This window comes from Carcharhinus amblyrhynchos, chromosome 15 (genome assembly GCF_965287045.1).
Source record: "Carcharhinus amblyrhynchos chromosome 15, sCarAmb.v2.hapA, whole genome shotgun sequence".
Classification (NCBI taxonomy): Eukaryota; Metazoa; Chordata; class Chondrichthyes; order Carcharhiniformes; family Carcharhinidae; genus Carcharhinus; species Carcharhinus amblyrhynchos.
The window spans coordinates 74,137,939-74,165,567 of NC_137338.1; the positions used below are offsets into that span (position 1 = coordinate 74,137,939).

Here is a 27,629-nt window from a genome sequence, read left to right on the forward strand (position 1 = left end):
ACCATCATCACACGTGAGAATACCATCCACCAGGTACACGGTAAATACTCTTGCAACTCGGCCAACATTGTCTACCTGATACGTTGCAAGAAAGGATGTCCCGAAGCATGGTACATTGGGGAGACCATGCAGACGCTACGACAACGGATGAATGAATATCGCTCGACAATCACCAGGCAAGACTGTTCCCTTCCTGTTGGCGACCACTTCAGTGGTCACGGGCATTCAGCCTCTGACCTTCGGGTAAGCATTCTCCAAGGCGGCCTTCACGACACACGACAGCGCAGAGTCGCTGAACAGAGACTGATAGCCAAGTTCCGCACACACGAGGACGGTCTCAATAGGGATCTTGGGTTCATGTCGCACTATCTGTAACCCCCGTGACTTGCCTGGGTTTGCAAAACCTCACTTACTGTACTGTCTGGAGACAATACACATCTCTTTAACCTGTGATCAGTGCTCCTTCCACTCACATTGTCAGCCACTTCAGGTCTTGAACAGCAGGTTAGGTGTAAGGATTCGCATTCTAATCAGTAATCTCTAAACTGTCTGTGCTTTATATGCTCTGTCTGAGGCCAGAACTCTCCATTCGCCTGACGAAGGGACTAACCCCGAAAGCTTGTGAGTCTATTATCAAATAAATCGGTTGGACTAAAACCTGGTGTTGTCAGACTTTTTACTGTGTTTACGCCAGTCCAACGCCAGCATACCCACATCATGTCAAATAGGAGGCAGAGAGCGGGGGTCAATGGGTGCTATTCGGATTGGCGGTTGGTGACTAGTGGAGTGCCCCAGGGGTCGGTGCTGGGGCCTCAGCTATTTAGCATTTATATAGATGACCTGGAGGAGGGAACCGAGTGTATGGTGTCGAAATTTGCTGATGACACCAAGATTGGTGGAACGGCAAATTGCGCGGAGGGTGTGGAGAGTCTACAGAAGGATCTAGATAGGCTGGGCAAATGGGCCAGGAAATGGCAAATGGAATTTAATGTTGGCAAGTGCGAGGTGGTCCACTTTGGTAGGAATAATGGTAGGAAGGATTATTACTTACGTGGCGAAAAACTGCAGCAGGCGACGGTGCAGAGGGACCTCGGGGTCCTTGTGCATGAGTCGCAAAAACCCAGCTTGCAGGTGCAGCTGGTGGTCAGGAAGGCGAATGGGATGCTGGCCTTCATAGCGAGGGGGATTGAATATAAAAGTAGGGAGGTCTTGCTGCGGCTATATAGGGCATTGGTGAGGCCGCAGCTGGAGTACTGTGTGCAGTTTCGGGTGCCGTACTTACGCAAGGATATTTTGGCCTTGGAGGGAGTGCAGAGGAGGTTTACTAGGCTGATGCTGGAGTTGAGGGGGTTGAGCTATGAGGAGAGGCTGAATAAACTAGGCTTGTACTCGTTAGAGTTTAGAAGAATGAGGAGAGATCTCATTGAGACGTATAAGATGATGAATGGGATGGATAGGATAGAGGTGGAGAGACTCTTCCCGCTCAGAAAGGACAGTAGGACTAGGGGGCACAGCCTCAAGATAAAGGGGGGACGGTTTAGAACGGAGTTGAGGAAGACTTCTTCATTCAAAGGGTGGTGAATCTCTGGAATTCTCTGCCCGTTGAAGTGGTGGAGGCTACCTCGCTAAATATTTTTAAGACGCGGGTTGATGGGTTTTTGATAAGCGAGGGGATTAAGGGTTATGGGGAGAGGGCGGGAATGTGGAACTGAGCCACAACAGATCAGCCATGATCTTATTGAATGGCAGGGCAGGCTCGAAGGGCTAGATGGCCTACTCCTGCTCCTATTTCTTATGTTCTTATGTAGCAAGTAACATTTGTGTCACTGAAGTGCCAGGCAATGGCAAGCTCCAGCAAGAGAACATTGAACCATTTCTTCTTGACATTCAGTGGCATTCTGATCACATAATCTCTCACTGAGGATTACTTTTCACAAGAAATTGAACTTGACCAGCCATTTAATACTGTGATTACAAAAACAGATCTGACAATGGGGATTCTGTGAAGAGTAGCTCATCTACTGACTTCCCAAGCCTTGCCACTATCTAGAAAGTACAATTCAGGAGTGTGATAGAATCCCTATCACCTCGCTGGATGAGTGTAGCTCCAACAGCACTGTAGAAGCTCAACACAATCTAGGACAAACAGGCGACTTGATTGATACTCCATCTATCACTTTAAACATTCACTCCCTCCTCCACAAATGTGCATTGAAGCAGTGTGTATCATTTACATGATGTACTGCAGGAACTCATCAAAGTTCTTCAGAAACACTGTCAAAACCCATGATCCCTACTATCTAGAAGGACGAGGCCAGCAGATGCATGGAAACACTGCCATCTGCAAGTTTCCCCCTCAAGCTACACATCATCTTGACTTGGAACTGTATTGCTATTCCTTCACTGTTGCTGGGCCAAAATCCTGGAACACACTTCCTATCAGCTGTGGGTGTACTTACACCACATGTAAGACTGCTCACCACCACATCTCCAGGGCAATTAGAGATGGGTAATAAATGCAGGCCTAGCCAGCAATTCCACATCCTGTAAAAGAATAAAAAGTTGATATATTTAAAAGTTGCAAAGGTGGCTTTACTATTTCCAGTTAAGACATTGATTTTAATGTAAAAGTAAACTAAATTATATGGGTTAACATTTGGTAGAGTTGGGCAACTGGCATTCGTTGGGTTAGGTGTCAAATGAGGGAATCATTAAGAAAATATATTATGTGGCTAAAGAATTCAGAATAATATATGCCTAATGAGAATTTTACATAACTGGAATGAATAGAACAGCTGAATGCATTATGAAGAAGTTAATCCAGTATGGCTCAGTTATTCATGAAATGTGACAAATAAGTAAAGACCAGCTTATCCATCGCAAAATTTTGTCTGAAGTGTGCTATTGTGCACTTAAGGGTTTTGTTTTATTGCTGGAGAGTCATAAGCACGGATGATACATACATTAAATATGTTAGCCTGTTCCTATTAATTCTATGTTAGTTAATTTGAATTGCTGGATAATTCTATTTTTTTGTGCAACAAGCAACGTTGGTTTAATAGCGGTAGCTGCTTCAAAATCCATCATATTCATGATGCCTGAAACATATGGTCAAACACTTCCAACCCTCCTTCAGCCTGCAAAAGAACAAAAGTAACCCGAAATCAAATCAATAAATGACCGGGGGTGGGGTGGGGCGGGAGGGGATTTGGATAATTCTTATCTCACCTCGTCAGGTGACCAAAACCAGTCACACAGTGATCACATGAACTATATGAATATTAACAACAAACCCAATTTGCCTTCTATGTCATATGAAGATGCAAGACTGAGGTGAGGAAAAACATTTGCTCAGAAGGTCGATACACTTCTGAACTCTCTTCCTCAAAAGGTGGTTGAGGCACAGTCTCTGAATATTTTTAAGGCAGAAGTGGATGTATTCTTGATAAGCGAAGGGGTGAAAGGTTATCCGGAGTAGGCAGAAATGTGAAGTTGAGGCTAAATAAGATTAGATCAACCATGATCTTATGGAATGATGGAGCAGGCTCAAGTGGCCAATGGCCTTTTCCTGCTCCTAATTCATATGTTTGTGATCTCTGCCTTAGCCAAGAACTGGTGCAGCTCCCTCATGAAGGTTAGCTCTCAAAGCACAAGCAGGGAATATATTCCAGAGGCTAACTACTCACTGGGGAAAAGAAGACTCACCTAACATCAGGTATATTCCTACACTTGCATAATTTAAATGCATGATTCCTGGTCTTCACCAATCTCTCAAACTGAAACACCTTATCCATAGGTACCACAATCCTGCCCTTTCATTACACTTATCTCTGTCAGGTTATTCATAGGTTTATGCTGCTATCGAGTGAATAGCTGTAGACTTTAAGCATAACTGAGTAACTAAGGTTCTTGAAACTAGAAATCATTTTCATAGTTCTCATTTGTAGTACTTGCGTACACTCTATCCAGTGACCTGTTTAATGGTAGTATGGTCATTTTTGATTGGTATTGAATGGTTGTATTACCGTAACATTTGCTCACTATATTTAGTGATCAGTGCACAATAATAAATCAATCCTTTTCTCAAGTTAATTTTAATTCACTTGTCCCATGGGATATGGATGTAGTTGGCAAGGCCAGCATTTGTTGTCACTCCTAATTGCTTTGGAAAAGGTGGTGGTAAGCTGCCTACTTGAACTGCTGCATGCCAACTATTGCAGCTGCAGCAACATTGTTCTTCGGAAGATAGTTCCAGGAATTTGATTCTGTGACAGTGAAGGAATGGTGATAAAGTTCCAAGTCAGGAAGGTGTGAGGGGGCGGGTGACCAAGCAGGCAATGGTGTTCTAATGCAACTGGTGTCCCTGTCATTCCAGGAAGTATCAAATGAGTCTGGGTAAATTTCTGCAGGGAATCTTGTATATGGTGTACATGATTGCCATTATGTGTTGATGGTGGAGGGAGTGAATGTTTAGGTTGATGGATTTAATGCCACTGAAGTGGGCTGCTTTGACCTGGATGTTGTGAGCTTCTTAGGTATTGTTGGAGCTGCACTCTTCCAGGAGAGTACGGAGTATTCCATAACACTCCTCTGACTTGTGCCTTCTTGTTGGTGTGCAGGCTCTGGGGAGTTAGGAGGTGAGTTACTTGCCAAATAATTCCCAGCCTCTGACCTGCTCTTCTAGCCATAACATTTGTATGGATGATCCAGTTCATTTCTGGTCATTGATAACCCCCAGGATTTTGGTAGTGGGAGAATTCAACATTGGCAATGCTGTTGATTGTCATGGGACAATGGTTAGATTCCCCCTTGTTGGAGATTAACACTATCTGACACTTGTGTGGCGCAAATGTTGTTTGCTACTTATCAGTCCAGGTCTTGCTGCATGTGGGCATGGATTGCTTCAGTATCTGTGGGTTTGCGAACGGTTCTGAAAATTATGCAATCGTCAATAAACACCTCCATTTATGATGGAGGGAAGATCATTGATGAAGCAGATGAAGATCTTTGGGTCTGAAGAACTCGTGCAGTGAAATCCTGAAACTGAGATAATTAATCTTCAACAGTCACAACCATCTTCCTTTGTGCTCAGTAGGACTCCAACCAATGATGAGTTTTCCCCTGCTTCCCACTGTCTCCAGTTTTGCTAGGGTTACTTGATGACACTCGTGGTCAAATGTCAAGGGCCATCTTTCTCACTTCACCTTTTGTGTTCAGTTCTTGTTCATGTTTGAACCAAGGCTTTAATGGGTCAAGAGCTAAGAAGCCAAACTGAGCATCAGGCAGGTTATTGTTGGATAAGTGTTCCTTGATAGCATTGTTGATGACTCCATCAGTATTCTGATGAGCGAAAGGAGACTGATGGGTGATAATTGGCCAGATTGGACTTCTTCTAATTTTTGTGGACAGTGCATACCTGGACAGTTTTTCATTTTGTTGGGTTGATTGATGCCAAATTATACTGGAACAACTTAACTATGGGCGTGGCCCAAACATAAGGCTTCAGTACTATTGCTCGAATGTTATCAGGGTCCAAAGTGCTTGCAGCATCCAGTGTCTTGAGCCGTTTTTTGATATCACGTGATAAATCAAATTAGCCAGAGTTTGATATCTGTGATGCCGGGGATTGCACAAAGGGGCCAAAGTGAATCATCCATTTGGCATTTTTGGCTGAAGGTGCTTGTAAATGCTTTAGCGTCGTTTTTTATACTGATATGCTGGCTCCCTCATTGTTGAAGCTTGGGTTATTATGGAGATTCCATCTCCACTTAATTGTTTTCATTGTTCACCACCATTCACAACTGGATGTAGCAGGGCTTCAGAGCTTAGATATAATCAAGTTGTGTGGGATAGCTTAGTGCTATCTATTGCATGCTGCTCCTCTGTTTGGCATGCATATAGTCCTGTGTTGTAGCTAATGACTCATTTCTGCATTTGCCTGGTGCTGGTCCTGGCTTGCCTTTCTGCATTCTTCATTGAACCAGGGTTAATACCCTGGCTTTAAGGAGATATGCCATCCCATGAGGTTACAGATATGATCGAATAAGTTCTGCTGCTACTGATGGCCTAGAGTGTCACATGGATGACCAGTTTAAGTTGCTAGATTTGGTCTGAATCTATGCTGTTTAGTGCAGTGGTCGTGCCCCACAACATAGTAGAGTTGTAAAAATGGGACTTTGTCTTCGTGAGGACTGTGCAGTGGTGATTCTTGCCATAAATGCATCTGTGATAGGTAGGTGGCAACATCAAGTTGGTCTATCCCTCTTGTTGGTTCCCCTACCACGTGCCACAGGTTCAGTCTGACAAACATGTCCTTCAGGACTCGGCTAGCTCATTTATTATTGGAGCTATCAAACTGCCGATGACGGACAAGCAAGATCCTCACTCACAGTACATTCTGTGCCCTTGCCACCTGTGTTTCTTTCTTTTGGTGTTCAAATGGAGGGGTACTGATTCACAGCAGAAGCTGTAGAAGGTAATCAGCTGGATGATACCTTACTCAGTTTTGATCTGAGATTTCATGTGGTCTGAGGCAATGTTGAGGACTCCCGAGCAACTTCCTCCCATTTACCAATGGCTGCCAGCTCATGGGGCGAACCTGGCAATGGGTCAAGACATATCCAGGGACGGGGACGGTTGTATCTGGGACACAGTCATATGTGTCAAATCATACCTTACAGACTGTCAGGCTGTTGCTTGACTCGTCTGTGGAACTGTTACCAAATGTTAGATTCCGGTGCCTAGTTTGATGCCAGATGGTCTGCTGGTTTTATTCTCTTTGAACTGTAATGGTTGGTTTAATTGAATGGCTTGCCAGACCATTTTTTTGAGGGCAGTTGAAAGTTTGGAGTCACCTAACAGCCAAACCAAGTCAGGGTGGCTGATTTCATCAGTGAACCAGAGGATGTTTACGACAATTGATAATGCTTTCAATTTTAGATTTTTATCAATTGAATTTAATTTTCACCAGCTGCCATGTTGAGATTTGAATTACTGGATTACTCTGGATTTCTAGCCCTGTGACACCACCACCTGTACCTAGAGGAGTAAACAATATGCAAGAGGTAACTTAAAATGAAAATTAGGAGAGCAAAAAATGGGCATGAAAGGAAACTGGCAAGTAGAATAAAAGAAAATCTTCAGTTATTTCGCAAATACATTAAGGGCAAAAGAATAAGTAGGGAAAGAGTAAGGCCTATTCAGGACCACAGTGGTAATTTGTATGTGGAGCCGGAGGACATAGTGGGGGTTATGAATGAATTGTTTTGTGTCATTAGTCAACAGTATGGATACAGAAATCAGGGAGAAGGACTGTGATGTAATTAAAGAAATTAGCATAGTCAGTGAGGAGGTCCACAGTGGCCTGATGGATTTAAAAATAGATAAATCTCCAGGATTGGATGAAATGAATCCCAAGTTGTTGAGTGAGGCAAGGGAGGAAATAGCAGGGGCGCTGGCAATAATTTTCAATTGCTCTTTGGCACCAGGAAAGGTGCTGGAGGACAGCCAATTTGATAGCATTACCCAGGCAGGGAGGAAAGGATAAACCAGGAAACTACAGTCAATCTAATGTCAGTGGTGGGAAAACTAAAAGAAGCAATTCTGAGAAACAGAATTGATCTGTAATATATTTGGAGAGCCGGGGATTAATCAAGAAGTCAGCGTTGTTTTGTTAAAGGAACGTCATGCCTGACCAACTTGAGTGAATTTTTTGAAGTGGTGACCAGGTGTGTAGGTGAGGATGATGCATTTGACTTGATCTTTTTGGACTTTTGACAAGGTCCCACATGGGAAACTGATAGCGAAGGTAAGAGCCCATGGGGAAAGTTGGATCCAAGAGTGGCTGAATGGCTGAAAACTGAGGATGATGGTTGAGAGGTGTTTTTTGGACTGGAAGACCATGTTCAGCGAGGAACTGAGAGGATCAGTGTTGGGACCCTTGCTTTTGATGGTTTATATTTAGACTTCAATGTAGTAGGGTTGATCATTAAGATCTCGATGATACAAAAATTGGTTGGGCGGTAAATAATGAGGAGGATAGCCTTAGATTACAGGAGGAAATAGATGGCTGGTCAGATTGGCTGATCGGTGATAAATGGAATTCAATCTGCGTAATTGCGAGGTGATGCTGTTGGGCAGGAAAAACAAGACAAGGGAATATATGGTAAATGACAGTACCCTGGGAAGCACAGAGGATCAGAGGCACCTTGGTGTGCATGTATGCCAGTCCCTTAGGGTAGCAGGATGGTTAAGAAGGCATATGATATACTTGCCTTTATTAGCTGAAGCAGAGAGTTTAAGAGCAGGGATGTTATGCTAGAACTATATAAAATGTTGGTTGGGCCACAGCTAGAGTGCTGTGTGCAGTTCTGGAATCCACATTATAGGAGGGATGTGGTAGCACTAGAAAGGGTGCAGAGAAGATTCACCTGGATGTTGCCTGGGCTGGAGAATTTTAGTTAGGAAGAGTGATTAATTTTAGTTAGGAAGAGACAATGCTATTCAAAATATATGTCACCACAAACAGCCTTGAGATGAAACATTCCAAGACCTTGTTCATCGTGGCTGGGGAGTTCAACCAGGCCAAGCTCGAGTGCCCTACCAAGATACCACCAATATGTCCCCTGTTTCACCAGAGGCTCAAACATTCTAGACCACTGCTATACAAACATCAAACATGCCTACTCCCTGTATCACCCACCCACACTTTGGCAAATCAGACTACAAAGCTGTGCTCCTACTCGCGGCTTACAAGCAAAAGCTGAAACAGGAGAATCCGATAAAGAAAGTAGTGCAATGTTGCTTTGAGAAATCGGATGATCTTCCAGGGGACTGTTTTGCGCCTGTGGACTGGTCAATATTTAAGAACTCAGCGACCAACCTCAACGAGTATGCCACTACTGTAACTGACTTCATTAGTGAATGCATAGAAGACTGTATCAAAGAAGCAAGTGTGCGTCACAAAAACGGAAAATGCTGAAAAATCTCAGCAGGTCTGAGCATCTGTGGGGAGAGAATAGCGCCAACTTTTCGAGTCTAGATGACCATTCGTCAGCAGCTTTGTCTGAAAGCATGCAAGAAACAATATTTTTCACTGTATATTAATACGTGTGACAAATCAAATCCAGTTGGATAGTTTGGGATTGTTTTTCTTGGAGCAGAGGAGATTCATTTGGGGGACATGATTGAGATGTATAAAATTGAGGGGTATGGATAGAATGGACAGGAATGTAGTTTTTTCCATGGATAGATCAGTGACCAGGGAACATTGATTTAATGTAAGAAGCAGGAGGTTGGGGGGAGATGTGAGGAAAAACATTTTCAGCTAAAAGATGGTGAGAGTCTAGAACTCTGCCTGAAAGGGTGCTGGAGGCAGAGACCCTCATAACACTTGAAAAGTATTTAGATGTGCACTCACAATGTCGAGGCATTGATTATGGACCAAGTGCTGAAAAATGGAAATAGAATAGTTGGGTGATTTGTCTTTGACTGGAGCAGGCTCAATGGCTGAAGAACCTTTCTCTGTGTTATAGATCTCTATGACTTCCCACACTTTACTCTCATGACACTGCAATTATCCAGGTTAATTTCCATTTGCCATATTTTGACTTGGTAAATTAAACTTTTTTGAAAGAATACAAAGACTTATGTTTCTATAGCATATTTCATAAGCACGGAAGATATTAAAGTTTTTACAGCCTATAAAATACTTTTTGGTAGTCACCATTAAGACGTAGGAAATACGATAACCAGTTTTCACACAGCAAGCCCCCACAAACATTAATGGGATAATGACCATATAATTTCTCCATGACCTTTAATATCAAATTTTATTTCATTATCTTAATCCATTTTAAAATGCATTAATGCATTTTGTTGCTAACATGCTCAAGTGCCCATTGTTTTCTGACTTGAACTTTTTGACTTCAGTTATGAGCCCTTTATTCTTTTGTGGGATTTGGGCATTGCTTGTAAAGCCAACATTTGTTGTCCATTTCTAATTGCCCTTTAAACTGAGCAGCCTAATCAGAGGACAGTTAATCAACCACATTGCTGTGGCTAATATGTAGGCCAGGCCAGCTAAGGACTGCAGATTTCTGACCCTAAAGGGCATTAGTGAGACAGATGGGCCTTTATGGCAATCAATGGTAGTTTCAAGGTCACCATTACTGAGACTAGCTTTATATTCCAGTTTTACTAATTGAATTCAAATCCCATCAGTTGCCATGGTGGGATTTGAACCCATGTTGCCAGAGTAATTACTTAGGCCTCTGAATTACTAGTCCAGTGACAATACCATCATGTCAGCATCTGAAAGGTTTTGGCCAAAACATGTAACAGAAATGAGCAAATACTTCTATCTAAAAATGCTTTATGTGGAGCTTTTATACCTATGAGGACTGCAGCTGCAACAAAAAGAAAATATACAGTAATTGTTTTCAGCTTATTTCTGATTGTTCCATCTATTCTGTATTAGACCTATGAGAGAGTCCTGCTGCACCTGTGCATTTAATTCAGAACTTGTACTTTCATAGCACCAATAGAACCTGATAGAATTTTACAAAGGTGAGAACATTTTGCAAAAGTGTTTCAGGAGCTGTAAAAGATATCCCTTAAAATTGTAATAAAGGCTGGCTTTTTTTTAATTTGCAGGATATGCGAAAAGATATTTGTGGAGGCGCCAAGTATTCAGTAAGTTTTTGATTAATAAATTGATGTTTTTCTTATAAACTCTTTGAATAATGTCATTATGTTTGACTTTGTTTCATTTGTTAATCAGGGCATCATCAGAAACTAATAAATCAGTGGTGAAAGTCTGCTGGATCACATTTCTATTGGCAACAGGTCGGTTAAAACAAACTTGTTATTTTAAAAGATGTGTTCATTGAGAACTGACTATTTTAAGTCAGGGAGTGTCCAAACATTTCCCAAGAAACCCGAGTGATTATTTCTCTTTAAAGTGTATTCATTACTCACAAGTAAACTTCTATTTGGCATTGACCTGGATTTATATAGGAATTTTGCATGGTTTCATTGCCGTTTCCTCATAAGCAAACATGCAAAGAGATTGTCAAATCCCTCAGCCTTGCGAGTACCATCCTCTCCAATGCCAATTTCCTGACGGCGAGGAAAAATAAAGGCTACACAATTGCCAAATTTACAGAACAGGCGTTTCATGAAATCCACTGGATTGATGAAATTTGAGAAGACAAACCCAATTACTTATGAAATATGTGCATTTGACATCAGAAGTGAGGTCACTGAACAGACCAAAGTAGCAAACCACACCAAATGTAGAATAGAGCATGAATGTGAATCTGTTTTATTACATATGAAGATCTTTGAATAAAGGGAATGTAATGTTTGATTGAAATACTACTGGAAAGATACAAGTGATTAGAATGGCTCAACATTACAGTAGATTTTTGTAAGATTCCCTTCTGTTCTGCATAAAATTTTGAGAAGATTTCTTACTCATTTATAGTGCTCTTAACTTTAAAGGTGATATAAGTATCACATGAAAACATTTGTATTCAATTGTGCTGGTTACAACTGAAGCTTTTTGTGTTATGGCCAAAAAATGAGGAAGAAAATAGTCCTTGTACTTTCATGGAGAATATCGTATGACTTCTGACCAGTGTAAGCTTAAACCGAGATGGGGCTAAGATACTAGTCAGTGGTTCACAGGCTTTAGAACAAAAATAGTAAATTTAAAGAGATGATTCTTATCTTTATCCCATTCAAGATCCAGTTCATTTTCTCAACAATACTTTTTGACCTGGTAAATGATACGTGAAACGAAAGCACTTTTTAAGCATACATTTTTGTAGTAATTTCTGAAAATAAAAATGAAAGGTAAAAATAGCATTTTAGGGAAAACCCAGTTATGACTCAAGTTCTTCTGAAGGCTAAATATGAAATAATAGGCCCATATTTTGCGCTTGCCATCATTATCTTGTGAAGCTGCCCATGTGCAGTTAAACCAGGAGATCCAGAGGTTGTTGTCAATGAATTCCTGCTCCACTGCACTGTATGTTGTTAATGTTCCTGCTAGTGGCAGTCTTTAGAAATTGCTAGACCTCTGCCTTTTATACTGCAATGTCCTGTTAACCTGTCTCTCAAAAAAGTTGCTTTTTTTGTTAATTAGGGATAACTGGGTACTTAACAGCACACCATGTCATAACTACTGCTGAGCAGTCTTTTTCAGACTGGGGGAGTCTGAAAGAAAACAAATTTTATATTTGTGTAATGTCATGATTCTTGAATTATGATAATTGCATAGTTTTTAAAAATGATTGCTATTTTAGCCTCTATTGTGCTACAGGTGGAATAAAAAAATGAAGGATAATCATTACATTTTATTTCCTACTTTACTGTGAATGAGAATTCTTCAATGTGATTGGCTGCTTGCCCTGATTAATGATTTAATTACCACTGCGAGCCTGGAAATCCCTTTGACTTAACTGCAAATGCAAAATTAATATGGGAAAAGATGAAATCCACACCATAGAAATTGCTGGATCATTGTAGGTAGCTTTCTTTGTGGTCAGCAATGAGCGTTATGGGTTAGTGGCTGACTGCAAAATCTAGACATTAAAGTCAACGTAAAGAGTGGAGATAGGCTCTTTGGTGTTTCGGTCCATCAAAAACAGTCTTAATATCAGGTTGCTGAAGAAAGTTACGTATGTTTCTGTGCAATTGAATGGAAAACGGTACCTTTGAATAAATAATAGCATTAAAATAGTTTGCTAATAAATGTAAGAAAAACATACACAGATTCTGTTGCCACCAATTGGAAAGCTATCAAGATCAGATGCACATATGCCGGCAGCCACCATGTGTGCGTGCACAACCATTCTTAGCATCTTTCCAGTCGGTGGCATAAGCTAAAATGATTTTAAAAAGTACGTTATTCATGTTGATAGAAACATGACATTTCTGCTGCTTTATGTTGGAATCTTAAAGCTCCTCTCAGAATTAATTACTTTTATATGCAAACAATGGTAGCTATTCTGTGTCCCACAAACATCTTAAGTAAATAATCAGTCAACTTGCTTTTGTTGGATGCAATTGGAGTGAAGAATGTTGAGTTGAACAACTCCCAATTATTTGAAAATTGCTGTGCAATGAATTATTAGCTTCCACATGAAGGAGTAGACAAGATGTTGGTTTAACGTTGACATGTCTGACAGTCTGGCACTTAATGTGGAGATGCCAGTGTTGGATTGGGGTAAACACACAAAGAAGTCTCAACACCAGGTTGAAGTCTAACAGGCTTATTTGCACGAGAACCTCTCCGGCTATGTTGAGGGCATCCTGAAACCCATTGTACAAAGAACCCCCAGCTTTTGTCGTGACACTACGGACTTACTACAGAAACTCAGTTGAACCAGGAGCACTCCTTGTCACATTGGATGTCTTGGTACTTTATGTCAGCATCCCCACGATGATGGCATTGCTGCAACTGCCTCAGTATTCAACGCTGACAACTGCCAATCTCCAGATTTTACAGCTCATCCGCTTCATCCTGGACCACAATGTCTTCACCTTCATCAACCAGTTCTTCATCCAGACACACGGAACAGCCATGGGGATTAAATTCGCACCTCAAAATGCCACCATCTTCATGCACAGATTCGAATAAGACCTCTTCACTGCACAGGACCTCCAACCGATGACATTTTCTTCCTTTGGACTCATGGTGAACAATCACTGAAACAACTGTATGATCACATCAACAAATTCCATCACACCATCAGAGTTAACATGGACTACTCTCCGGAATCGTTTGCATTCCTGGACACACGCATCTCCAACAAGGACAGTCACCTCAGCACTTCACTCTACACAAGCCCACAGATAACCTCATGATGCTCCACTTCTGCAGCTTCCATCCCCTACAGACAAGCCCACCGTATACACAGGATCTGCTCAGACGAGGAGGATTGCTACAGACACCTAGACACTGAAAGATGCCCTCAAAAGAGCAGGGTATGGCGCTCGACTCATCGGGTGACAGTTCCGATGTGCTACAGTGAAAAACTGCACCAACCTCCTCAGAAGACAAACACGGGATATGGTGGAGAGAGTATCCTTTGCCTTCCAGTACTTCCCTGGAGCGGAGAAGCTATAACATCTTGTTCGGAGCCTTCAACATGTCATCGATAAAGACAAACATCTTGCCAAGGCCATCCCCATACCCCCATTTCTTGCCTTCAAACAATCTCAAACAGACCATTGTCTGCAGCAAACTACCCAGCCTTCAGGAGAATAGTGACCACGACACCCCACAATCCTGCCACAGCAACCTCTGCAAAACGTGCCCGATCTTTGACACGGATGCCATCATCTCACATGAGAACACAATCCACTAGGTACATGGTACATACATTTGCAACGCAGCCAACGTTGTCTACCTGATACGCTGCAGGAAAGGATGTCCCAAGGCATGGTACATTGGGGAGACCATGCAGACACCACAACAAAGGATGAATGAACACCACTTGACAATCACCAGGCAAGAGTGTTCTCTTCCTCTTGGGGAACACTTCAACAGCCATGGGCATTCAACCTCTGATCTTAAGGTAAACGTTCTCCATTGTTTGCTGAAGCTGCTGAGAGAGAGAGAGAGACAGAGCTAAGATTTTACCTGTTAAAAACCTGTTTAAAATAAGTTTAAAGCACTTTACTCTTGTAGAACTGTTTAAAGCATTTATTTATTGTATTTACTGCTTTAAGAATTCTGAGGGTGTGGTGAAAAGGCATTTGTGGACCAGCCTGCTTAATTATCAAGGGGCCACACGGTGAAGCCTTCCATTGTTTGCTGAAGCTGCTGAGAGAGAGAGAGAGACAGAGCTAAGATTTTACCTGTTAAAAACCTGTTTAAAATAAGTTTAAAGCACTTTACTCTTGTAGAACTGTTTAAAGCATTTATTTATTGTATTTACTGCTTTAAGAATTCTGAGGGTGTGGTGAAAAGGCATTTGTGGACCAGCCTGCTTAAAATCAGCGCCAGGTTTAAAAGGAGGCCTGGTGTAGACAGCGGGCAGCGTCTGAGCGGGCAGCGGAGTGAGGGGGAAGCAGAGTGAGTTAATAGGGCTTAATATCAAAAAGGGCTTGAGGGGAAAAAGGCCAGGTGAGTTTGTTTGAAAAAAACAAGGAAAAAAATTTTTTCAAAACTACTACAGCAAGAAACAAGGAAAAAAAAATTTTTTTCCCATAAAAAATTACAGTGAATAATGGAGGGGCATGTGATGTGTGGTTTGTGTATGATGTGGGAACTGGTGGACCCCAGGGTCCTTCCCAGTGACCATGTCTGCAGTAAGTGCAGGTTGCTGGAGGAGCTCCAGCTCAAGGTGGATGAGCTGGCCTCTGAGCTACAGACACTGAGGCTCATCAGGGGGAGAGAGGGTGCCCCTAGACTGGCTAAATCTAAGGGTCAGGGACAAAAGGGGGCTGCTGGGAGGAGGAGGAAGGGGGGTGAGGAGCGGAGGCCTCAGCCTCTTAATCTGCATAACAGGTTTGAGGTTCTTGCTGCCAGTCTGGAAGAGGACGAGGCAGGTGAGGTTGGTGAGCAAACTGCACACGGTACAGTGATGCAGCAGGACATAGGCAAAGAGAAGGGGAAAAGGAACATAGTAGTGATTGGAGATAGTGGGGTGAAGAGTATTGACACTGTCCTTTGTCACAATGACAAAGTGCACAGAAGGGTGTGTTGTCTGCCTGGTGCTCGGGTACAGGATGTCACAGCTGGGCTGCAGAGGAACCTGGAGTGGGAGGGTGAGAACCCGGTCGTTGTAGTACATGTGGGTGCCGGCGACGTAGGCAAAGTGCGGACTGAGGATCTGCGACGGGAGTATGAGAAGCTGGGAGTGGAATTAAAAAGTAGAACCGACAAGGTGGTCGTCTCTGGGCTACTGCCTGAACTGAGTGCAGACAGGCGTAGGGTTGACAGGATAAAGGAAGTGAATGGGTGGCTCAGGGATTGGTGTGGGAGGAATGGGTTCAAATTTATGGGGCATTGGCACCAGTATTGGGGTAGGTGGGACTTGTTCGGGCGGGATGGGGTTGGTCTGAATCGTGCTGGGACCAGAGTGTTGGCGAATCGAGTAAAGAGGACTGTAGACAGGGCTTTAAACTAATTAGGGGGGGGGAGGGTGCGAGGGTAGGTGACGCTACGAGGTCTAAAGTTAAGGATAGGGTACAGGTAAGGGAAGAGGCCGAGGATGTCCCAATTGGTGGCGTTACGGCAAATAGGGTCCAGGTGAAGGCTGGGATGAAAGCGCTTTATCTGAATGCACGAAGCATTCGGAATAAAGTGGATGAGCTGGTGGCGCAGATCGACACAAATGGATACGATCTGGTGGCCATTACAGAGACGTGGCTGCAAGGTGACAGGGACTGGGAGATGAATGTACAGGGCTATCAAGTGTTTAGGAAGGACAGGCAGGAGGAAAGAGGGGGTGGCGTAGCTCTGCTGATTAAGGATAGTATCAAGGTGGTAGCAAGGGATGATATCGGAGCCAAAGAGCAGAACGTGGAATCGTTGTGGGTGGAGATTAGGAACAGCAAAGGGAGGAAGACGCTGGTGGGTGTCGTCTATAGGCCCCCGAATAATGATCTGGAGGTGGGGCGGGCTGTTAACACGCAAATAAGTGCGGCGTGCAGGAATGGGACGGCAGTAGTTATGGGAGATTTCAATCTACATATTGATTGGTCGACCCATGTTGGACGAGGTGGGCTCGAGGAGGAGTTCTTGGAATGCTGCCGGGATAATTTCCTTGAACAGTGTGTGTTGGAGCCGACGAGGGAGCAAGCTATCTTGGATCTGGTGCTATGTAATGAGGCGGGTAGAATTAGGGACCTTGCGGTGAAGGATCCTCTTGGAGAGAGTGATCATTGTATGGTGGAGTTTCTGGTGCAGATGGAGGAGGAGAAAGTGGGTTCCCGGACGCGCGTCCTTTGTTTGAATAGAGGGGAGTATGGTAGGATGAGAGAAGAATTAGCGAATGTGGACTGGGGGAATGTGTTGGAAGGTAGGTCTGCTGAGGAGCAGTGGAGGATCTTTAAGGAGATCTTTCTTGGTGCTCAGCAGAAATTTATTCCGATGGTTAAAAAGGACAGTAGGAAGAGAGGTAATAAGCCGTGGATAACGAAGGAGGTGAAGGAAAGTGTTAAATTAAAAGCGGAGGAATTTAGAGTAGCTAAGAGCAGTGGGCGAGAAGAGGATTGGGAAAGGTTTAAATGTCAACAAAGATTGACAAAGAAGTTGATAAAGGAGGGTAGGAGAAGCTATGAGGCTGGGCTAGCACTTAATATAAAAAAGGATAGCAAGAGTTTTTATAAATATATAAAAAGGAAGAGGCTGGCTAGGGTGAACGTTGATCCTTTAGAGGATGAGAAAGGGGAGCTAGTGGTAGGGGATGGGGATATGGCGAAGGTCTTGAATAACTTTTTTGTTTCTGTCTTCACGGAGGAGGACGTGAATAATTTGCCGGGTGTTAGCGATGGAAAGGTGGTAGGAATGGAGGGTCTTAATGACATTACTGTTACTAGAGAGGTGGTGCTCGACAGACTGGAGGGGCTGATTGTGGACAAGTCCCCAGGACCGGATGGAATGCATCCGAGGGTTCTGAAAGAAATGGCGGAGGTGATAGTGGATGCCTTGGTGGTTATTTTCCAGACGTCGCTGGATTCTGGGGAAGTGCCGGAAGATTGGAAAACGGCTAATGTTACGCCGTTGTTTAAGAAGGGTGCCAGGCAAAAGGCGGGGAATTATAGGCCGGTTAGTTTAACGTCTGTGGTAGGTAAAATGTTAGAATCTGTCATTAAGCAGGAAATTGCGAGGCATCTTGAAGGGAATTGCTTGATAGGGCGGACGCAACACGGTTTCATTAAAGGGAAGTCGTGTCTGACAAATTTACTGGAGTTCTATGAGGATGTGTCTAGGGCAGTGGATAGAGGAGAGCCGGTGGATGTGGTCTTTCTGGATTTTCAGAAGGCCTTTGACAAGGTACCTCACAAGAGGTTATTGCAGAAGGTCAGGGGACATGGAGTTGGGGGTAGGGTGTTAGGGTGGATAGAGGATTGGTTGTCAAATAGGAGGCAGAGAGTGGGGGTCAATGGGTGCTATTCGGATTGGCGGATGGTGACTAGTGGGGTGCCCCAGGGGTCAGTGCTGGGGCCTCAGCTATTTACCATTTATATAGATGATCTGGAGGAGGGAACCGAGTGCAGGGTGTCGAAATTTGCTGATGACACCAAGATTGGGGGAACGGCAAATTGTGCGGAGGGTGTGGAGAGTCTGCAGAAGGATCTAGATAGGCTGGGCGAATGGGCCAGGAAATGGCAAATGGAATTTAATGTTGGCAAGTGTGAGGTGGTCCACTTTGGTAGGAAGAATGGTAGGAAGGACTATTACTTACGTGGCGAAAAACTGCAGCAGGCGACGGTGCAGAGGGACCTCGGGGTCCTTGTGCATGAGTCGCAAAAACCCAGCTTGCAGGTGCAGCAGGTGGTCAGGAAGGCGAATGGGATGCTGGCCTTCATAGCGAGGGGGATTGAATATAAAAGTAGGGAGGTCTTGCTGCAGCTGTATAGGGCATTGGTGAGGCCGCAGCTGGAGTACTGTGTGCAGTTTTGGGCGCCGCACCTGCGCAAGGATATTTTGGCCCTGGAGGGAGTGCAGAGGAGGTTTACTAGGCTGATACCGGAGTTGAGGGGATTGAGCTATGAGGAGAGGCTGAATAAACTAGGCTTGTACTCGTTAGAGTTTAGAAGAATGAGGGGAGATCTCATTGAGACGTATAAGATGATGAATGGGATGGATAGGATAGAGGTGGAGAGACTCTTCCCGCTCAAAAAAGACAGTAGGACTAGGGGGCACAGCCTCAAGATAAAGGGGAGGCGGTTTAGAACGGAGTTGAGGAGGAACTTCTTCACTCAAAGGGTGGTGAATCTCTGGAATTCTCTGCCCGTTGAAGTGGTGGAGGCTGCCTCGCTAAATATTTTTAAGAAGCGGGTTGATGGGTTTTTGATAAGAGAAGGGATTGAGGGTTATGGGGAGAGGGCGGGAAAGTGGAACTGAGCCACGACAGATCAGCCATGATCTTATTGAATGGCGGGGCAGGCTCGAAGGGCTAGATGGCCTACTCCTGCTCCTATTTCTTATGTTCTTATGTTCTTATGTTCTTAAGACGGTCTTCACGATACACAACAATGCAGAGTTGCTAAGCAGAGACTGATAGCCAAGTTCTGCACACGTGAGGATGGCCTCAACTGGGTCTTGGGTTCATGTCACACTATCTGTAACCCCCATGACTTGCCTGGGCTTGCAAAATCTCACTAACTGTCCTGGTTGGAGACGATGCACATCTCTTTAGCCTGTGCTTAACCCTGTCTCCACTCACTTTGTCTGTACCTTTAAAGACTTCTTTACCTATAAACATAAGAACATAAGAACATAAGAAATAGGAGCAGGAGTAGGCCATCTGGCCCTTCGAGCCTGCCCCGCCATTCAATAAGATCATGGCTGATCTGTCGTGGCTCAGTTCCACTTTCCCGCCCTCTCCCCATAACCCTTAATCCCCTCTCTTATCAAAAACCCATCAACCCGCTTCTTAAAAATATTTAGCGAGGCAGCCTCCACCACTTCAACGGGCAGAGAATTCCAGAGATTCACCACCCTTTGAGTGAAGAAGTTCCTCCTCAACTCCGTTCTAAACCGCCCCCCCTTTATCCTGAGGCTGTGCCCCCTAGTCCTACTGTCTTTTTTGAGCGGGAAGAGTCTCTCCACCTCTATCCTATCCATCCCATTCATCATCATATACGTCTCAATGAGATCTCCCCTCGTTCTTCTAAACTCTAACGAGTACAAGCCTAGTTTATTCAGCCTCTCCTCATAGCTCAACCCCCTCAACTCCGGTATCAGCCTAGTAAACCTCCTCTGCACTCCCTCCAAGGTCAAAATATCCTTGCGCAGGTGCGGCGCCCAAAACTGCACACAGTACTCCAGCTGCGGCCTCACCAATGCCCTATACAGCTGCAGCAAGACCTCCCTACTTTTATATTCAATCCCCCTCGCTATGAAGGCCAGCATCCCATTCGCCTTCCTGACCACCTGCTGCACCTGCAGGCTGGGTTTTTGCGACTCATGCACAAGGACCCCGAGGTCCCTCTGCACCGTCGCCTGCTGCAGTTTTTCGCCACGTAAGTAATAGTCCTTCCTACCATTCTTCCTACCAAAGTGGACCACCTCACACTTGCCAACATTAAATTCCATTTGCCATTTCCTGGCCCATTCGCCCAGCCTATCCAGATCCTTCTGCAGACTCTCCACACCCTCCGCACAATTTGCCTTTCCCCCAATCTTGGTGTCATCAGCAAATTTCGACACCCTACACTCGGTTCCCTCCTCCAGATCATCTATACTTGCATTCCAACCATTATTTTGTAATTTGAGTTTGTGTCTTTATGTGCCCTGTTTGTGAATAGAACTCCCACTCACCTGATGAAAGGACAACACTCCAAAAACTAGTGGCTTGTACTACCAAATAAACCTGTTGGACTTTAACCTGGTGTTGTGAGACTTCTTACATGTGGCACTTGCTCAGTGTTGCACTGGACTGTCACCTGTTCCTGGCGTAGAACTCAGCCCAAAACCAATGGACTTCCAAGACTAAAATGTCACCAATTCAGTGTAGCAGATATGTAAATGAGATGTAAATTATTAGCAAATCTTCTATTTAAATGATGAGGAAAAGATTAAATTAATTAGGCAGCATTTCAGTTTTTGAACAGATTTTTTCCAAATTTAAAATTGTGTTCTAAAATATTTCCTGAATTTAACATTTTCTTTTGATTGTCAACTACAGCTAAGTGGCTTCCCAAAATAAGAAGTTTGCATATCTTTGCTCTAATACATCTTTCGAAAGTGCTAATTTGTGAAGCATTTGAAGCAATTGCATTTTAATGTAAATAAATTCTGTGTGAAAAGCTATTTCCTGCCACCAGAGGGTATTGTTGCATTTCTTTTGTTCACATCATTTGGTAAACATGAAGTTATTGTGGGTAGTTTGTGTTCTATATGTTTGCTGAAAAACTACTAAGTTCAGTAGGGAGTTTTACTATGATTATAAGGTAGTGGTAATATCTTCCACCAAAATATTAGTTTTTAGGATAAATGTAACTTGATGAATGCTTGATGAGTCTTGAGTTATCAGTGTGAAGAATAGCCACCATCAAAATGTGGAGAAACAGTATATTTTGGCATGTTTCACAGTCCCTGGATTTTCTTTTGGATAAAATTTTTAAATACCTAGACAATTTTTCAAGTTTAGATGCTACTTTAATCTTTCTAGAAACTGTTCAGATTTATTTTCTACATCAAGTTAATAGTCATCTGTTGATATGTTAAACAACATGGTATGTGGTTTTCATGAAAGATGCACAAAATATAATTTTGGTTTTCTGGGAATCTAGAAACCAAAAAACCTCTTAAATGGTCCTCCAAACAAGGGTATATTGTTCTATTTGCATTATGCATGTTCATTTATCGTTCAAATATAATGAAATAGAACAAAAGGAACTAATATTTTGCCATTGTTATTTGCGTTCTGCTTTCAGGAAAGCTACTTCAGATGGAAGATGACCTTGTGCTCTCTTTCCAGTTGTTGCTTTGTGTCTTGGAATACTTTATCAAGATCTCACCATCTGCATTGATTAAGGAACCTTACCGTAGGTTTTGAAGCTAACACAATTCAAAATTCAGTTGCTATTTTTAAAGTGTAGTCTTTAACTAGCTAGCTCATGAAAATCTTAAATTTGGAAGTGAAATATGACCACTGCATATTTATAATGAACTATTGCTATTGATTCTGTCTTAAATTGATGTTTTAAAAACCTGAGTACTGTGCAAGCAGTTAGTTAATGGGAACTAAATTATAATGGCAGAGTGTAATAAAGCAAAGTTGCTAGTAGTTTCCAGACCATGAGCATTGCTTTCCTGTGCAACTTTGCTCATTTGTTTCACTGATTCTTGATAAGAGGAAGACTAAAAGCTTCGGCAACACGTCTTTTTTTCAGCAATACTCATAAAATATAGCATTTTAAGGAGTGTGGGTCCTACAGTGCAAACACTACTTCTGGGTTGTAATATGCCACTCTTAGCCAAATATAACAGTTGCATTTCTTGTTGTCTTGATTGCATTATTTATTTTCTTGCACTTTTAAATATATAGTTTAATTGGAGAAATGAATGAGCAAAGTTCTTTTTGTGCAAAAGGGGCAAGGTTTTTTAGAAACTGCTGTTTTTCTTTCAGGAACTACTGCAAATAATATAAATTCCAGTGGCCCATCACGAATTTCTAGGCGAAGTCAGAACAGAATTGTACAGACAAGCAATTCAACTGAAGTAGATCCCAGAATCATGGAAATCCTTTGTCAGGAAAATGAGTGCAATGTGGAAGAGGCAAGTTAATATAATGCAATAATTATTATAATTGAAACTGGAATGAAAAATTCAAAGATGTGCCAAATGTTCTAAATTTTGAACATAGGTTCAAATCCCGTTGTGGCAGGTGGAATTTTAGGGGCAGTACTGTAGAACAGCATTAAGTACTGCTACTCCACAGCTCCAGGGATGCAGGGTCAATCCTGGCCTTGAGTGACTGTCTGAGTGGAATTGTATATTCTCCTATGTCTGTGTAGTTTTCCTCTCGGTGTTCCACTTTCTTCCCACAGTCTAAAAATGTGCAGGTTAGGTGGATTGGCCATGCTAAATTGCCCCTTAGTGTCCCAAAATGTATAGGTTAGATGGATTAACCATGAGGGGGGTTAATTAACCATGAGGGGGATTAACCATGAGGGGGGTTAATGGTGTAGGGTGGGGGAGGGGGCCTGTATAATGTGTTCTGTCAGGGAGTCCGTGCGGATTGAATGGACCAAATGGCCATGGGGAAGTGCTCATTAATTGTTGGTGACTATGGCTCCTGAGATTTGTAATCAAGTGGCTTGACAGAATTGCTATGACATGGGAAAGAATTAGGGTCAAAGTTGAGCCATTTGAGGCTCAAAAGCATGTATTTTGAGAAGCTGTTGAAGTAGATAAGTTCAAGTTACAGTCTTGCTGAGAGAAAAGCAACATCATGCCTTGTCGGGTCAATGGGTGGAATGTTAGAATAGTACTGTCTTTCAAATATCTTGCTTTAATTGTCCTGTTAAGCAGGCAGTTTCATTAACCAGCATTCACTTTATTCGCCTGCATAAATAGCTTGATCTAACTATTGAAGTTAATTTTAAGTCCTGGGCAGAAATGTTGACAGAAAGTAAATTGATCCAGAATTGTCAATGGCAATGGAGTACCTGTGCAGCCACTTCATTGGTCACTCTTATTGCAGGAGCTGTGAGTGTTGACCAAAGTTGCTGAAGCTAAGATTTATCTCACATGATTTATGTATCTGAAATCATATGACCAAGTGTTTGATTTTGAGGAATGCATGTCTTATCATTAATTTTTAAGGTCAAAATCAAGTCATGTTGTTTGAGTGGAATGGGTAGGAACAAGAATGCAATCTGGGGAAACCTTTATTTCAAGTCTGTAGAACAATTTTCTTCCTGTTACAAATCTTGTAGAGTCCAATAATTTTTAGAAAGATACTTGTCTTTTCAATGACTGGAAGTACCACACAACAAGATTTCAAGTTTTAAGCTTTTGATTGTAATAAACAAACGAAAAGTAGTATTGTCTAAATATTGTTCAGCAGACAACTTGTTCTCTAAACTACTGGAAGAATCGCCCATTTAACTTTTAAAATGATTGAAAAATCCCTCACCACAGTTATGCTTTATTCTGTTCCTTCAGTGGACGCTTCATTCTCCAGGAATCAGGCCAAAGTTATTCTCTGCTCCAAATGACTCACGTTCTTTTCCAGCCAGATAACATCTAATCCCTTGAACTAATTTTTATGATGAAGGCTACCCTGACAATTCCTCCCTGTAGCTAGCAATGTGAATCTTCCAGCCCTGTTTAAATCATCATGAACTTGGTCTCTCCAATCCCAGCATGATCTTCCATTTGATTCTACATGTTGAACACTAGAGACTGGCTGTCTCCATCACTTTTCTCTCTGATTCTTACAGATTGATCTGTCTGTGACATTTGGGGATATCTTAAAACCTTGCAATCTGATACTGCAATGGCTTGTTTCCCCCCCCCCCCCCCCCCACCCACCCCGTCAAACCCATCTCCATGGCAGCATCAATCACGTAGCTGTTGTATCCACATATACATGTTAACTAATTATTCTTTAGACCACTCCCCAAACTCCATTCCATCTTGAAATTTAATGGTTTTAAAATATAGCTGTTTATAAATCAATGGCTCCTGCTTTGCCCAAGACTGAAAAGAACTACAAAAGGTTGTGAATGTGGCCCAATCCACCACACAAACCAGCCTCCCACCCATTGACTCTGTCTACACTTCCTGCTGCCTTGGCAAAGCAACTGGCATAATTAAGGATCCCATGCACCCCAGACATTCTCTCTTCCACCCTCTTCCGTTAGGGAAAAGATACAAAAGTCTGAGGCCACGTACCAACCAACTCAAGAACAGCTTCTTCCCTGCAGCTGTTTGACCTTGAATGGATTTACCTTGCACTAAGTTGATCTTTCTTTATATCCTAGCTATGGCTGTATCAGTACATTCTATACTCTCTTGTTTTTTTCTCTATGAACGGTATGTTTTGCCTGTATAGCGCGCAAGAAACAATTCTTTTCACTGTCTGTTAATACATGTGACAATAATAAATCAAATCAAATCAAAAATCAAAATCCTGACCTTCTTAGCACTTCCTTATGAGACTTGGAGACTAACAGTCTATCCAAAGTTAATACAAATGCTCTTCCCATTGTCTACTAGTGTGAACATTTTACACCCTCTTACTAGTAAAATAATCTGGGTCTCTTAAACAAAAACAGAACACACAGGAAAATTTCAGCGGGTCTAACAGCATCTGTGGGAAAGGAATAGAACCAACATTTTGAGTCTAGATGACCCTTTGTCAGAGCTCGGTTTTTGTCCATTAAGAGACCAGAATGTGCAGAATAAGGTATGGAGTGTCCGAAGACAACCTGAGAAATGGGGCAGATGGCTGTTGTGGAGTGGAGATGGGGTAGGTAGGGAAACAAGATGGAAAGCGAGATTTAGAAGTGGACAAATGAAACAATGGAAGAAATTAAAATTTAAAACAATAAATAAGAATATAGAGTAATAAAAATGGATTAATAAGATAAAAAGAAATTAAATAGCTCTGAAGGGGCATCCAAATTTGAAACGTTGGCTCTATTCTCTCTCCACAGATGCTGTCAGATCTGCTGAGATTTACCAGCACTTTCTGCTTTTGTTTCAGATTCCAGCATTCACAGTATTTTACTTTTAATCTGGGTCTCTTGACTGTCCTAGTCGCAATAAAGCCACTAAAGTTTGTTGTCAAATGGGATTGAGCAGGTCACGTGACCCCTTCATTACCCCATTTTCTCTTAAATTAAACAAAACCGTCCCAAATCATAGGTTGATAAACCCAAAAGAGAAAATGCTGGAAAATCTCAGCAGGTCTGGCAGCATCTGTAAGGAGAGGAAAGAGTTGATGTTTCGAGTTCAGATGACCCTTTATCATACAATGATAAACTTCATATTTGTAACATTCCATATGTGTATTTTTTTCAGTGATGAGATAGAAGTACTAAAATGCATTCATTTATTTGAGCTAAAATAATGAAAATCTAAAGTTTAGAAACAATTTCAGTGCAATGCAATTTCTATCTTAAATTTTAAAATTTATATTTAGTCCTTTGTTAAGCATTCCTGTCTTAACTTGCTTGCTCAGTGTTAAGTATTTGATACTTTTGACCAATATTCAACCTTAAGTTTCAGCTCTGTTCATTAAATTATCTCAGCATGATTTTGTACATAAAGAACAAATGAAAGAACATTCCGTACCAAGAATCGATCATGTTCATTCTTTGTGTAGAAAATTCTCACATGTTGGTAACTCCATCATGTCTTGTAAACAATTCACAAGCTTCTGTGAAAGAAGTGGAGGAACCACCTTTTTCTTCTCTTTTTTCCTATTGTTTTGTTCTGATAACAGTGCATTTTCTTTGTGAGGAGCACATCAAAGATAGGCAATTACCCCATTTTCTCTTAAATTAAACAAAACCGTCCCAAATCATAGGTTGATAAACCCAAAAGAGAAAATGCTGGAAAATCTCAGTGGGATGATGGTCAAAACCAGTTTGAACTGACCTTGGTGTTTCCTGATCTATTTGTTATGTTAGTTTTTTTTATTATCGAAATCTATCCAATAATACAGAGACAGAGGGTGGGATCTTATGGCCTTGTTTGACTCAAGACTGGAAAATCCTACCCAAAGTCAACCTTCCCATTGTCTGCCTCTCGCCTGCTTCAATTTCTGTAACGGATGGGCGCTAGAATTCCGGCGAGCGTGTTGGTCTGATCTCTAATTTCTTGTTGTTTGCTTTTACGATTTTCATTTTCCTGTTCATTGACCGTAAGGTGTAGGAACAGAAGTAGGCCTTTCGGCGTATTGAATGGCGGAACAGACTCAATGAGGTCTTGACTGATGCAATGTGATGATCAAATCCATTTACCTGCCTTATCCCCATAACCCTTGATTCCCATCAGCCTTGAACATACTTAACGGTCCAGCCTCTTTAGTCTTTTGTGGTAAAGAATTCCATAGATTAATTACCTTCTGAGAAGAAATTCCTTCTCATCAGTCTTAAGTGCATGACCCCTTTCTCTGAGATTTAGCTTTCTGATCTTAGACTCTCCCACAAGGGGAAATTCTCAGCACCTACCTTGTTAAGCCCCCTGAGAATTCTATAATATCTCTAAGTTCGCCTCTCATCAAAATTCCAATAAATGCACTCTCAAGCTACTCAACCTCTCCTCTTAAGAAAATCCTTCCATACCTAGGATCAACCTAGTGAACCTTATCTGGACTGCCTCTCATGCCAGTGTATTTTCCTTGGCTAAGGGGACCAAAGTATTCCAGATGTAGTCTGATTAGTGCCTTGTATAATTTTAACAAGACTTCCCTATTTTTATACTCCATTCCCTTTGAAATAAAGGTCAATATTCCATTTGCCTTCCCTATTACCTCTTGAACTTGAATGCTAGTTTTTTTGTGATTTATGCACGAGAGCCCACGAATCCCTCTGTGCTTCAGTTTTCTGCAGTCTTTCTCCATTTAAGTACTATTCAGTTCCTTTATTCTTACCAAAGTATATAACCTCACATTTTGCTACGTTATATTCCACCTGCCAAGCTTTTGTCCTGTCACTTAAACTGTCTATATCCCTCTGTGGACTTTGTGTCATCCTCACCTCTTGCCTTCCCACCTATTTTTGTGTCATCTGCAAACTCGGCAATAGTACATTCACTTCCCTCATCCAAGTCATTAAGAAATATTGTAAGTAATTATGGCCTCACCACTGATCCCTGTGACACTCCTATTAAAGATTGGTGTCCTGAAAATGCCCGTCTTATCCCAGTTCTCTGTCTTTTATCAGTTACAGTAAGAAGTCTCACAACACCCGATTAAAGTCCA

At 42.3% G+C, this 27,629-nt stretch overlaps 1 protein-coding gene across 1 annotated transcript in view; it reads left to right on the plus strand.

Moving 5' to 3' along the window:
• Window positions 1–27,629, plus strand: part of rb1 (retinoblastoma 1) — a 288,967-nt gene that overhangs the window by 47,466 nt on the left and 213,872 nt on the right. The window contains exons 5-8 of the mRNA XM_080204223.1: window positions 10,654–10,692; window positions 10,781–10,845; window positions 21,625–21,735; window positions 22,320–22,468. Of these exons, the coding sequence (XP_080060349.1) occupies window positions 10,654–10,692; window positions 10,781–10,845; window positions 21,625–21,735; window positions 22,320–22,468 (364 nt within the window). The remainder of the gene's footprint in view (window positions 1–10,653; window positions 10,693–10,780; window positions 10,846–21,624; window positions 21,736–22,319; window positions 22,469–27,629) is intronic.